The sequence below is a fragment of the Solenopsis invicta genome, chromosome 1 (genome assembly GCF_016802725.1).
Source record: "Solenopsis invicta isolate M01_SB chromosome 1, UNIL_Sinv_3.0, whole genome shotgun sequence".
Lineage (NCBI taxonomy): Eukaryota > Metazoa > Arthropoda > Insecta > Hymenoptera > Formicidae > Solenopsis > Solenopsis invicta.
In genome coordinates, this window is record NC_052664.1 from 17,649,710 (window position 1) to 17,663,810 (window position 14,101).

The 14,101-nt window shown below is 30.0% G+C and overlaps 1 protein-coding gene across 6 annotated transcripts; it reads left to right on the top strand.

Annotated features, from left to right (window-relative positions):
- Positions 1-2,719: 2,719 nt before the first annotated feature.
- LOC105199841 (farnesyl pyrophosphate synthase) lies at positions 2,720-11,992 on the top strand. 6 transcript variants are annotated; one of them, XM_026132888.2, is made up of 7 exons: positions 2,720-2,870; positions 3,009-3,176; positions 3,644-3,784; positions 9,044-9,247; positions 9,344-9,508; positions 9,600-9,812; positions 9,880-11,415. In XM_026132888.2, the coding sequence occupies exons 2-7, from the start codon at positions 3,048-3,050 to the stop codon at positions 10,078-10,080; spliced, it is 1,053 nt and encodes a 350-aa protein (XP_025988673.2). In that variant the 5' UTR covers positions 2,720-2,870; positions 3,009-3,047; the 3' UTR covers positions 10,081-11,415. The 6 variants fall into 6 exon arrangements, with proteins under 6 accessions (XP_025988673.2, XP_039307292.1, XP_025988675.2 ...); XM_039451358.1 differs by having other exon boundaries at positions 9,600-9,798; positions 9,880-10,080; XM_026132890.2 differs by lacking the exon at positions 9,344-9,508 and having other exon boundaries at positions 9,880-11,992.
- The last annotated feature ends 2,109 nt before the right edge of the window (positions 11,993-14,101 follow it).

Consider the following 14,101-nt stretch of genomic DNA (forward strand, 5'->3'; position numbering starts at 1 on the left):
GTAATTTATTAGTACACAAATATACTTTACTGCGTAAAATAAAACTTGGTATATTAATCTGTCAGCATGTATTTTGATAAACGTTACTGGATAACATAGAGTTTCTCTGACTAACTAATTTGATGTCTTTTAATGAGTATTAGAGTTCTAGATATAAAAAACTGTTTTGATTAAGAGAGAAAAAAGATAAAAAATGTAAGTCGGATCCAAATAGTTCTGAATATCATGTATTATTCTTTTTGATGAGTTCTAGAGTTCTCTAAATTTTTTAGAAAAAGTTTTGTCCAAAAATGTAAAAAGAAAATCGGGATTGAATTCTCATAAGTGATATAATAAAATAAATAGTCGAAAGTTCAAAAACATCAGTTTTACGTAATTTCTCATTAAGATTTTTGATAGTATTTTGCTGCGGCTATTTGGAACACTCTACAGGTCTTCCAGAACTCAGAAAAAATATTTTCATACTTCAAAGCTACAAGGTCGACGTCATGAAAAATTCTTTTAGAGTTCTGGAACCTCTGTTGAGTGTTCTGAATAGCTGCCGCGCAATTCTATCAAAAATCTTAAAGAGAAAATTATGTACAAATTATATTTTTGAAGGTTTGATTAATTTTTTGATATCATTTTTGAGAATTTAATCTCGATTTTTTTTATTTTTTCAGACAAAACTATTTCTAAAATGTATCGAGAACTCTAGTAATCGTCGAAAGGAATCGTACCTGCTATTTGGAACTATTCGGATTTGATATACAGTTTTTTATTCTTTTTATTTTTTTTCTTAATCAAAAGTTTTTTTTACTCTAGTACTCGTTAAAAGATATCAAATTAGCTGTTTAGAACTATTCGGTGTAAGCATTATAAATCTACATGCAAACGTTTTGTTAAAGGTCTACTTTAAGTTGCCAGGGAGCAAGCGTTATTTGCTGTCTTTTTAACGTTTAAAACATCATTTCAAGGCATAGATCAGATCGCATGAACAAATCTCGGTGTAAATTAGCGTATTCGAATAACTTAACATACACACATGTCGTTTTAAACAGTCTGAATAGTATTTCATACGTATGGGGAAGGTTAAATTAAATAATTGTCAACATTTACATGACTATCATTCATATTATAGTAACGTGTTTTTATGATCAAATTCCTTTGATCATAAAAATAACATCCATATGTATTGTTATTCAATATCGTTATTCAATATACTGGTCATGTATATAGAGAAGCTAAGAATAGAATTAATCTTAGTAATATTTTTCCCCTACGTCTTATCTTTCTAAAGAAAAACTAATCAAACGCAGTAAAGTATGAAACGTTAATGTGTCCGATTCAAAAATTTAAAGAAATATAAATTCAACAAAAACATTTTTATTTTATCATTTTATATTATTAATGTGGATAGTTTATGATGTTTCGCAATTTCATAATTTTATTAATGAATCAATTGCTGGGATGTGTGAAGTTGGCATCCCTAAGGTACGAAATCATAGTTCCATTAAGAGTTCTGGATTATTTACACCAAAAGGAAGAATTCTTGATAGTTTTTACATAGAGAGTTCTGCTATTATAACAAAGAAAATGAATTTTGAAAAATGGGGGTGCTAACTTCACATCCAAAATTAACACCGAATAGTTCTAAATAGCTAATTTGATGTATTTTAGCGAGTACTAGAGTTCCTTATACAAAAAAATTCTTTTTTTATTAAGAGAAAAAAAAATATATGTCAAGTCCGAATAGTTTTAATAGGATTTTTCATAAAACTCATCGGGAGCTACCCAAAACTCTTAACAGAATTACCAGAACTCTTAAAAAATTTTTTACGAGCGGATCTTGATAGGCTTTGTGAAGTTAGCACCTTTTTCTGCACTGCAAGTTTTTATGCAAGTTCTATTTGCACCTTCAATAGTTTTAGAGTTTCTGATAATTTACAACAATAGTTTCGCCGAAATAATATTAAAAATGATAATTTGAAAATACGTGCCAACTTTGCCACGCGAGAACTCAGACCTTGAATATCAGCAATAACATTGTCAAATCATTCAAATAATATTTTTTTGTGTACGAATAATAAGAAACTGATTTCTCATGGAATTACCACATAGAACACAACATATCACGGGTATTTTAAATATTTCAATGTTATTTTATTTATTCTAAAACTATGTCAATTGTTTATTACGTCAGTTCTTCTAAAATTATGAAAATTAGTATAAACTGTATATTTCAATAATAATAAACTATAGTTTATGTTGCGGTGTTAATACATGCACGATTTCATATACATGCACTATTCTCTCATACACATTTTTGGATCATGGGAGGAGGGGAAGGCAATAAACACATATTTACATGCTCTAAGTTCCAGATAAAAAAAGATACGACTCACATTCGAAATATCATAAATCTACGTGATGCGTTTTATTAAAGCGCCACATTAAATTCTCAGGGAGCAAGTTGATGTTATTTGTCGTTTTTTTAACGTCAAAGACGTCATTTTAGGGCGTAGGTCAGGCGCGAACAAATCTCTGTGTAAATTGGCCCATTCGAATAACTTTACATAAGTAAGTGACACATAAATGTTGTCTCAGTCTGAATAGACCTTCATACGTGCGGTGAAGGTTAAATTAAAAAATTGTCAACATTTACATGACTATCGCTTATCTTATAGTAACGCATTTTTATGATCAAATTGTTTTGATCATGAAAATAACATGCATATGTATTATTCAATATACCGATCATACATATAGCGAAGCAAAGAATAGGATTAACCTCAGTAGTATTTTTCTCTTACATCTTATCCTTCTAAAGAAGAACTAAATACAGTAAAGTATGAAACGTTAAAGTGTCCGATTTGCAAGTATAAAAAAATGTAAATTTAACAGAAACATTTTTATTTTATAATTTAATATTATTAATTCGGGTAGTGATGTTTCGCAATTTCATAATTTTATTAATGAATCAATTGCTGCCTGTTATTTGTCATATTTTCTGTTTATTATAATTTTAGCACTTTGAATTGTAACAATTGGTTCACATTAATTCTAATATGACTCAAACGGTAAACAAGGAGGAAATGATTCAGGAGATGATGGCAAAATGGCCGCACGTTGTTCGTGATATTACAAAAATGGTTGAGGATTTAAACATTCCAGATGTTACTAAATGGGTGGAGAAAGTAACTCATTATTGACTAAAATACCGTACAATAACTAATGCGAAGAATGTAAAAATGATAAAAATTTGTTCGATAGATTGATCGATCTTCTCTAGAACAAATTCCATTAAAATAATTAGATGTAATACAAAATAATGTAATATAAAATTTTCCGATAAACTATGAACAATTTAGAACTTTATGGAAAACACATTTTTAATTTTATAAAAATTTAAACTAAAATTTTTTTTATGAAATAATTTTTAAATTTGTAAAAGTAAATTATTAAGAAAATTTTTTGACGCTTAAGACATCTAAAAAAAAATCATATGAATGAACAAGAGTATAAACAAAATGAAATTTTGTAGAAAAAATAGGTAAAACGTGAAACGTTTTCGCAATATATGAAAAATCTATAATAGAATAAAATACTAAGCACAGATTTTAAATTTAAAAAAGTTTGTAGATTGATGCATTTTTATATACAGATGTTACACTATAATGTCCCAAAAGGAAAAAAAAGTCGTGCCTTAGCATTCATCAATGCCTATAAGTTGTTGATGCCTAATGATAAACTTACACAAGATAACATTAATTCAGCATGGATTTTTGCATGGTGTATAGAAATGGTACGTAACTTTGATCATATTTATATATATTTATATATATATATATATATATATATATATATATATAGTATATACACATACATACAGACAGGGTGTCCCCGCATAAATAGCCACCCCCCTTTAAACTAACAGAAATAGAATCAATAAATGTAATATCAAATTAAATGACTTGAACTAAACGTTGACATTTGATTATAATATTTTTAGTGTACATAAAATGGTGTGTGTGAAGCTGTGTACATAAAATGGTGTGTGTGAGGCACATCATTTGTTGGAAAATCACTAAACATTGACAGTTCTGAGTTTATTTTCAATAGTTCTACAGTTCCTGATAGATAAAACAAATAGTTCTGGCTTTTAAAGCGAAAAAAACGCATAGGACAAAGTGAGGTGCCAGGTTCACGCAGCACCTCAGTTTGTCCTACGACATTTTCCAGACCGAATTCTTGTAGGATTTTAAAAGATCTATAGTTCTAGATGAGTTCTAGAAAGAGTTCCAGCATTTAACATAGTTTTTTTATTTTTTTTATTTTTTTTTTATAAAACATATATGTTATAATATTATATAATAGAGTTCCGTGTACAAAAAAATATTTTTCCTACAGTTCTCAACATATTAAAGCGCGTTCCAAAGAGTTCCGGGCGATTCCGATATTAGTTAATTAACAAAAAATTAATAACTCCCGAAAAAGCCGATTTTCCGCACATATAGGTGAGGTGCTGGACTTTTTCGAAGAGTTCTGTGTACGAAAAAATATTTTTCCTACAGTTCTCAACATATTAAAGCGCGTTCCGAAGAGTTCCGGGCGATTCCGATATTAGTTAATTAACAAAAAATTAATAACTCCCGAAAAAGTCGATTTTCCGCACATATCGGTGAGGTGCTGGACTTTTTCGAAGAGTTCTGTGTACGAAAAAATATTTTTCCTACAGTTCTCAACATATTGAAGCGCGTTCCGAAGAGTTCCGGGCGATTCCGATATTAGTTAATTAACAAAAAATTAATAACTCCCGAAAAAGCCGATTTTCCGCACATATAGGTGAGGTGCTGGACTTTTTCGAAGAGTTCTGTGTACAAAAAAATATTTTTCCAATCCTTCTTAACGTAACAAAGCGCCTTCCGAAGAGTTCCGGTCGATTGCATAATTTATTAGTTAATAATAAATTGTTAACTCCCGCCAAACACGTATTTTGTCATATATGGGTGAGACGCTGGTCTTTATTCGAGAGTTCCGTGTACAAAAAAATATTTTTCCAATAGTTCTTAACGTAACAAAGCGCCTTCCGAAGAGTTCCGGTCGATTGCATAATTTATTATTAACTAATAAATATTATTAACTAATAAATTATGCAATCGACCGGAACTCTTCGGAAGGCGCTTTGTTACGTTAAGAACTATTGGAAAAATATTTTTTTGTACACGGAACTCTCGAATAAAGACCAGCGTCTCACCCATATATGACAAAATACGTGTTTGGCGGGAGTTAACAATTTATTATTAACTAATAAATTATGCAATCGACCGGAACTCTTCGGAAGGCGCTTTGTTACGTTAAGAAGGATTGGAAAAATATTTTTTTGTACACAGAACTCTTCGAAAAAGTCCAGCACCTCACCTATATGTGCGGAAAATCGGCTTTTTCGGGAGTTATTAATTTTTTGTTAATTAACTAATATCGGAATCGAGCGGAACTCTTCGGAACGCGCTTTAATATGTTGAGAACTGTAGGAAAAATATTTTTTCGTACACAGAACTCTTCGAAAAAGACCAGCACCTCACCTATATGTGCGAAAAATCGGCTTTTTCGGGAGTTATTAATTTTTTCTTAATTAACTAATATCGGAATCGCCCGGAACTCTTCGGAACGCGCTTTAATATGTTGAGAACTGTAGGAAAAATATTTTTTCGTACACAGAACTCTTCGAAAAAGTCCAGCACCTCACCTATATGTGCGGAAAATCGACTTTTTCGGGAGTTATTAATTTTTTGTTAATTAACTAATATCGGAATCGCCCGGAACTCTTCGGAACGCGCTTTAATATGTTGAGAACTGTAGGAAAAATATTTTTTCGTACACAGAACTCTTCGAAAAAGTCCAGCACCTCACCGATATGTGCGAAAAATCGACTTTTTCGGGAGTTATTAATTTTTTGTTAATTAACTAATATCGGAATCACCCGGAACTCTTCGGAACGCGCTTTAATATGTTGAGAACTGTAGGAAAAATATTTTTTCGTACACAGAACTCTTCGAAAAAGTCCAGCACCTCACCTATATGTGCGGAAAATCGGCTTTTTCGGGAGTTATTAATTTTTTGTTAATTAACTAATATCGGAATCGCCCGGAACTCTTCGGAACGCGCTTCAATATGTTGAGAACTGTAGGAAAAATATTTTTTCGTACACAGAACTCTTCGAAAAAGTCCAGCACCTCACCTATATGTGCGGAAAATCGGCTTTTTCGGGAGTTATTAATTTTTTGTTAATTAACTAATATCGGAATCGCCCGGAACTCTTCGGAACGCGCTTCAATATGTTGAGAACTGTAGGAAAAATATTTTTTCGTACACAGAACTCTTCGAAAAAGTCCAGCACCTCACCTATATGTGCGGAAAATCGACTTTTTCGGGAGTTATTAATTTTTTGTTAATTAACTAATATCGGAATCGCCCGGAACTCTTCGGAACGCGCTTTAATATGTTGAGAACTGTAGGAAAAATATTTTTTCGTACACAGAACTCTTCGAAAAAGTCCAGCACCTCACCGATATGTGCGGAAAATCGACTTTTTCGGGAGTTATTAATTTTTTGTTAATTAACTAATATCGGAATCACCCGGAACTCTTCGGAACGCGCTTTAATATGTTGAGAACTGTAGGAAAAATATTTTTTCGTACACAGAACTCTTCGAAAAAGTCCAGCACCTCACCTATATGTGCGGAAAATCGGCTTTTTCGGGAGTTATTAATTTTTTGTTAATTAACTAATATCGGAATCGCCCGGAACTCTTCGGAACGCGCTTCAATATGTTGAGAACTGTAGGAAAAATATTTTTTCGTACACAGAACTCTTCGAAAAAGTCCAGCACCTCACCTATATGTGCGGAAAATCGGCTTTTTCGGGAGTTATTAATTTTTTGTTAATTAACTAATATCGGAATCGCCCGGAACTCTTCGGAACGCGCTTCAATATGTTGAGAACTGTAGGAAAAATATTTTTTCGTACACAGAACTCTTCGAAAAAGTCCAGCACCTCACCTATATGTGCGGAAAATCGGCTTTTTCGGGAGTTATTAATTTTTTGTTAATTAACTAATATCGGAATCGCCCGGAACTCTTTGGAACGCGCTTTAATATGTTGAGAACTGTAGGAAAAATATTTTTTTTACACGGAACTCTATTATATAATATTATAACATATATGTTTTATAAAAAAAAAATAAAAAAAATAAAAAAACTATGGTAAATGCTGGAACTCTTTCTAGAACTCATCTAGAACTATAGATCTTTTAAAATCCTACAAGAATTCGGTCTGGAAAATGTCGTAGGACAAACTGAGGTGCTGCGTGAACCTGGCACCTCACTTTGTCCTATGCGTTTTTTTCGCTTTAAAAGCCAGAACTATTTGTTTTATCTATCAGGAACTGTAGAACTATTGAAAATAAACTCAGAACTGTCAATGTTTAGTGATTTTCCACCAAATGATGTGCCAGCTTCACACACACCATAAAATGTAAGTAATAAGAATACGAAAATCTACAGATTTATAAAATTGTTACACCGAATATTATAATCAGATGTCAACATGTTACATGTTACTCGTCAATCGCTAAAGCGGTAGTCGGAAGTTAGCCATACTGCAGAGGCGAAACTGAAATGGTATTAGTCGCGCCGGAAACTTTAAACCGACATAGCTTGTATAATTTGTAAAATAATTTTGACATATTATACCTCATTGTACTCATTAGAAAAAACGCTACTTTTATCATATAGAAATATTCGCTTTATCATGCAAAAGTTATGCACATCTCTCCGTTCTTTAACATAGATAATTTCTTTGAGTAACCACTGTGCTCACAATAAAGTTTAATTCAAGTCTTTAATTTGATATTACATTTATTGGGTCTATCTCTGTTAGTTTACGAGATGAAGGGGGGTGGCCACTTATACGGGGATACCCTGTGTATATATTTATTTATTTATATGTGTATGAATGTAACAACTTCATAATTTGTGTATCTTTCATAATTTAATTTACATTAACAAATAAAATGTAGTACAATTTATAGTATCTTTTTAAATAGAAAAATTAAATGTAGTGTAGACCGAGGTACCATAAGCACTGAAAATTTAAACTTTTAAAAGTGCTTGTAAATACATAATTTTTTCTCATTTTTTTAAATAAAATTATAGAATTATGTATATTTTAAAATTTATATAGAAGCAAATTTTTTTTTAAGAAATGACCGAAGGTGTATCGAAGTCACACAAGGGTCATAAAAAAATTATTTCTTAAAAACTATTACGCAATGGCAAGAATTGTTTTGCCACGTATTAGTGGAAAGTTATGTAGAAAAACAGTATAACATATTAAAAAATTAACAAAATTCATGGAATCACGAGCTCTTCTCCTTCTTAAACAATAAAAGATACATATTTTTTATATCAAGTAAGTGACAGAGACAAATATGCGATATTAGTTGTGTGACCTCATTATTAAGTAGTGACTGTAATCAATGAATATTAATCATATAACACGTATATATAACACATGTATACTGCCATTTGCTTTATTTCAAAATGACTGAAATTTATATATTTGACTCAAAACAACTCTGGTTATAATTAGTAATATTGGTGAAGTATAGATATCTGTATGTGTGAACTATAAATGGTGTCTCGAGTACACTTAAAAAAAAAAACAATAAAACATAAATAATAAAAAATAACTACTAAATTACATTTGTAGTATAGTAAAATGAAAAACAATGCGTAGTAACTTGTATCTCACTTGTAATATTTATGTATCTTATTATAAAAATAATATGAAGTCTAAACATTACAAAAACCATAAATAGCACGTGCATTACAACAAAGTTTGAACATTGCCTCTTACATAGATACAAAACATTTTAAATTATTCTACGGGTTTCTCTGTCTCCTTTATACACGTCTGCGCGCGCGCGAACATGCACCTATTTTATATTTATGATTTCAATCGCAATTAATATAATAATATTCAGATATTTATTTTTATACAGATGCAAATTAGTTTACTTATGTTTGATGATATGATGGACCGATCGCTATTTCGTCGAGGTCAACTATGTTGGTATCGGCACAATGTTCTGGGATTAGCAGCCGTCAAAGATTGTACATTTTTATTGAGTGCAACAGATTATTTAATTCGAAAATACTTTAAAGAAAAAGAATATTACATTGATTTACTAGAATTATTCCACAATGTGAGTAAAAATACCTTTTCTTATGAATGTAAATGTATCAGCTTATTTTTTTCCTTTACTTTTTGAATAGTTATTCTTAAAACTATATTTCAATAGATCATATTTCACTCAGCAATGGGCCAGAGTTTAGATTTGCTTACTACCAATTTCAACAATAAGCTAAATCTTAATACATTTACAATTGATCGATATAATTCTATGGCTGCAAACAAAACTGCGCCTATTACGTATATTCTCCCAATAAATGCAGCATTACGTTTAGTACGTACATTGAATAAAGCTCAATAATAATAATCAAACCTAAATGATAGTTACTAGGCTGGTAAAATAATTTCTATTACTTGATGTGTAGGCTGGAATAAAAGATCAAAAGATATTCAGTGAAGTAAATCCTATTCTGTTAGAAATGGGACTTTTTTTCCAAGTTCAAGACGATTATTTGGCTTGCTTTGGTAATTCCGAGATTTGTGGCAAAGACAACACTGATATACAAGAGGGAAAATGTTCGTGGCTGATTGTTGTAGCTCTTCAACGCGCTACTCCGGAACAGCGTAGAATTTTAGAAGTATTGTTTATTAAATGTATTATTTTATCAATTATGTTATATTAACGCTTTCTCTTTTATCATGCAGGAATGTTATGGAGTTTCAGACCCGGAAAAAATAAAACGGGTGATGCAGGTCTTCATTGATCTGGATTTGCCGAACGTTTATTCCATGTACGAAAAAGAGACATACAATTTAATAAGCGCTAAGATACGACAGATATCATGCAATATTTTACAGAGTATTCTTCAAAATTCATTAGACAAAACTTATGGTAGAATAGCATAAAAACATTAATAAAGAAACAAACAGATATACTATATTATACGGATGTATAATATATCTGTTTGTTTCTTTATTAATGTTTTTATTTCTTTAAAACGCTTCTAAAAAAAATCATTAGGGTAAAAATACTATACCAATTTTATGCACAAAATTTTATTATACTTCACATAAACCTTAATAAGAAAACATTGTTAGAAACTTTTAAAAAAATTTTTACTGACGTTTTAATTAAAATGGAATATTATGTGTGTAAAATTATTGTTATATTCCTACTATAAAGATTCTCTTTTTATAAAATTTTATTATAAAATTTTATAAACAGAGAATCTTTATATTAGGAATATAACAATACTAATTTTCTCTTTTTATTAAAATTTAGATTCTTTTTTTATTAAAATTTTATATTTTATAAAAACTTATAAAAGAAGTTACCTTTTTGGAAAAATCCTCAACTTTGTAATGGAACATCACATGTTATACTATGTTCTACTATAATTTTTATAAACGGTTTTAACACGAGGGAATAATGGAATGTTTAATATATGTTTAAATGTATAAAAATATTATTTGCTCACATGTAAATAAAAGTTTTTTACATTATTATATTCTATCAATAAATCATACATCATAAATCTTACATTCCGATTAGATTTTATTAATTACTATTGATTACTACTAATTACTTGACGCGTTAAAGTTACTCCAAGAAACACGTGTTTACTTGACGATAGCAGGCAGTCGACTGGATGTTATTGGTTATGTTATAACAGTATCGAATGATTGGTTAAAGCCATAAGTTAAAACGCGGCAATTCAAAATTAAAATATTGATTAATACGATTTACATTAAGATAATTTATTAGAAAAATGTTGTAAACGCTCCATATTTACATGCTCTAAGTCCCAGATAAAAAAGGTGCGACTAACATTCGAAATATCATAAATCTACGTGATACATTTTGTTAAAACCCTACTTTAAGTTCTTCTACTTTAAAAGAGCAAGCTGATATTATTTGTCGTCTTTTTAACGTCAAAGACGTCATTTTAAGGCATAGATCAGGTTGCGCAGACAAATCTCGGTGTAAATAAGACCATTCGAATGATTTTACATAAACAAGTAGCATACGTACGTCATCTCAAACAGTCTGAATAGACTTTTGCACGTACGGTGAAAGTTAAATTAAAAAATTGTCAACATTTACATGACAATAGCTTGTATTGTAGTAATGTGGTTTTATGATCAAATTGCTATGATCATAAAAGAAACATCCATATGTATTGTTATTCAATATACCGATCATATATAGCAAAGCCAAAAATAAAATTTATCTCAGTAGTATTTTTCAGTTTTCTCCAATGTCTCATTTTCTACAAAAAAATATAATCTTGTATAGTAAAGTATAAAACGTTAATGTGTCTGATTTAAAAGTATAAACACTATACATTTAACAAAAACATTTTTACTTTTCTTATTATTATTAAATTGGGTAGTTCATGATCTGTCGCAATTTCATAGTTTTATTCGTGAATCAATTATTGCCTGTTGTTCATCATATTTTCTAAGATTTGTTATAATATCAAAACGTTGAATTGTAACAATTGGCTCATTCGGATATGACTCAAATGATGAGCAGAGAGGAAATAATTCGAGAAGTGGTGGCAAAACGCCGCACGTATTATTATAATTTTAAAGATTCTCTTTTAAAAAATTCTATATTTTATAAAATCTTCTTTTAAAAAGTTACCTTTTTGGGAAAATCTTCAACTTTGTAATAGAATATTATATATTATACCATTTTTACGTAAACGTTTTAATACGAGAGGATAATTAAATATTTAACATGTTTGTGTAATATTGTGTAAATGTAAATATTATTTGCTTAGATATACATATAAATAAAAGTTTTACATTATTATATCCTATCAATTTCTTACATTTTGCAAGGAGTAAAAATTTGATTTTAATACTGCTTTAAATTGTAGTTGAAACATACATTTCTTAATGTAATACTTTCTCTTTCATTTATCAATCCTTACATATCCTTACGTATCTATAAATTGCGATCTTATTGTTAGTGTAGTTTGTTTGCACTCTTGAAAAAGAAAAAGAAAATGGCAGGAAAGGGGGGAGGGAGAGAGAGAGAGAGAGAGAAAGAAGGAAACGAAGGAAATCTTGTGTGAATAAGAACAAGAACGTTTTAGACATGGATCTCTGAGCTTCGGCCAATTAACCTTTCACGAGATATTTCACATTAAGTTTGCTCGACGCTTTTCGTGCACGGTTGTAAATCGTTAAATTAAACTTTAATAAATTTAGAAGATATAGCAGCAAAGGCGTTTCCTGCTCATCAAACGGGCAACAGTAATTAGAAGGATTCCGTAGTTAAGTAAGCACATCTCATGTATTTATGTGTCGTACTTCTCGTTGAGATATTTAACACGAAAGAAAATTTGCTTCTTATTTTGTACCGTATCACTTTTGCATCTACAGAGAATTATTTCAACAAACAATTTAATGACGCGAACAAAATTGAGAAATGATAAATTAACGAAAAAAGCGTTGACTTCTGTCGTCTAGCTCTAGCGTGCGTGCGTGCGTGCGTGCGTGTGCGTGTGTCTGTGTGTGTGTGTGTGTGTGTGTGTGTGTGTGTGTGTGTGTGTGTGTGTACATATCTAATTAAAAAAAATGCTCATTGAAAAAATGCTTTTCTTTCTTTTCTGTTAACACATTCAAGCTTTACTTAACAAATTAAGCATTTGTATTTAAAATATTTATTTAACTACTTCATTTTTTTACAGCTTTAGATGCTATAGTTATAATTATTTAATATTATTTTATTAAAATAATAACTAGTATTAAAGTAATAAAATTTGCACCATTTTGCGTGTTATAATTTAAACTGAATGATGCAAAAATATATTATTTTAAAAAACAATAAAACTTTAAATTTTCTTAAGAAAGATATATAGAATAATACTGTAAGAGCATCGTTTACAGTCAAATAATTCATTTTATTAATCATGATTGCACTATTAAAGATTCAAATTTAAACCATCTCTTTAATAATATTTTAATTTTTTTTTAACTTTTGCGTATGTCGAAATTTATTATTTTAACATAGAAATGTACTTGAAAAATTTCATATGATTAAAAAAAAATCTGATTTAGTTATTCCATTTCTATGAAATATTTAGCTTTAAAGTAAACAGGACCTATATTAATACATATATCTAGTATAATAAACTAAATTTAAGTCAAATTTAATACATTTCTTGAATCAAGTTGTTTAACTTTTTGTTTTAAATAATTTAACAACATATTGAATAGAAAATCGTTATAAGTCGTTATAGATCTATACGATTAAAAACGACAAATTGTATAATTCAGCATTACGAATTTAATAGTAAAATGTTTAAATTAATCAGTAATTAAAGAACGATGCTATAAAAGTCGTCAGAAACATCACTCAAAATGCTCCCATACAATTTTCATCGTAAGATTTTCGTTATAACAAATTTTAATTTGACGAACGTTGAGGGAAATGGGTTACCTGCAGTCAAACGTCTCATCTAATCCAAGGGGAAAATGTCTATCTCCGTAAATGGCCATCCACTTCTGTTCTAACGGGATTTCACATCTTCGCGACGAATACCGATGCAGCGTGCATACGGACATTCTGTATTGTCTCTTGCTCTGTCGTCCAACCCTTCGAAATTGCTCTCATACACTCCTAGTTATTAACTATGTCGCGACGGTTTGAATGGAACATGAACGATGTACATCGCAATCTGAGCCGGAATTCCGTCTTCGATCTGACACATATTTAATTTAATTAATATCGAGTCGGAATTGTCTGCAGAATTTACAATTACATCAGAAGCGATCAATATGAAACACTATGTAATTTCCTCAACGCACTGCTTGACATTGATAGTAATTGCTTTTACCATATCCCGTATCAAAATTTTACTCCTACTTTCGACCTAAGATCTTTTATGCCTATTTTGTTATTTTAAAAACACTC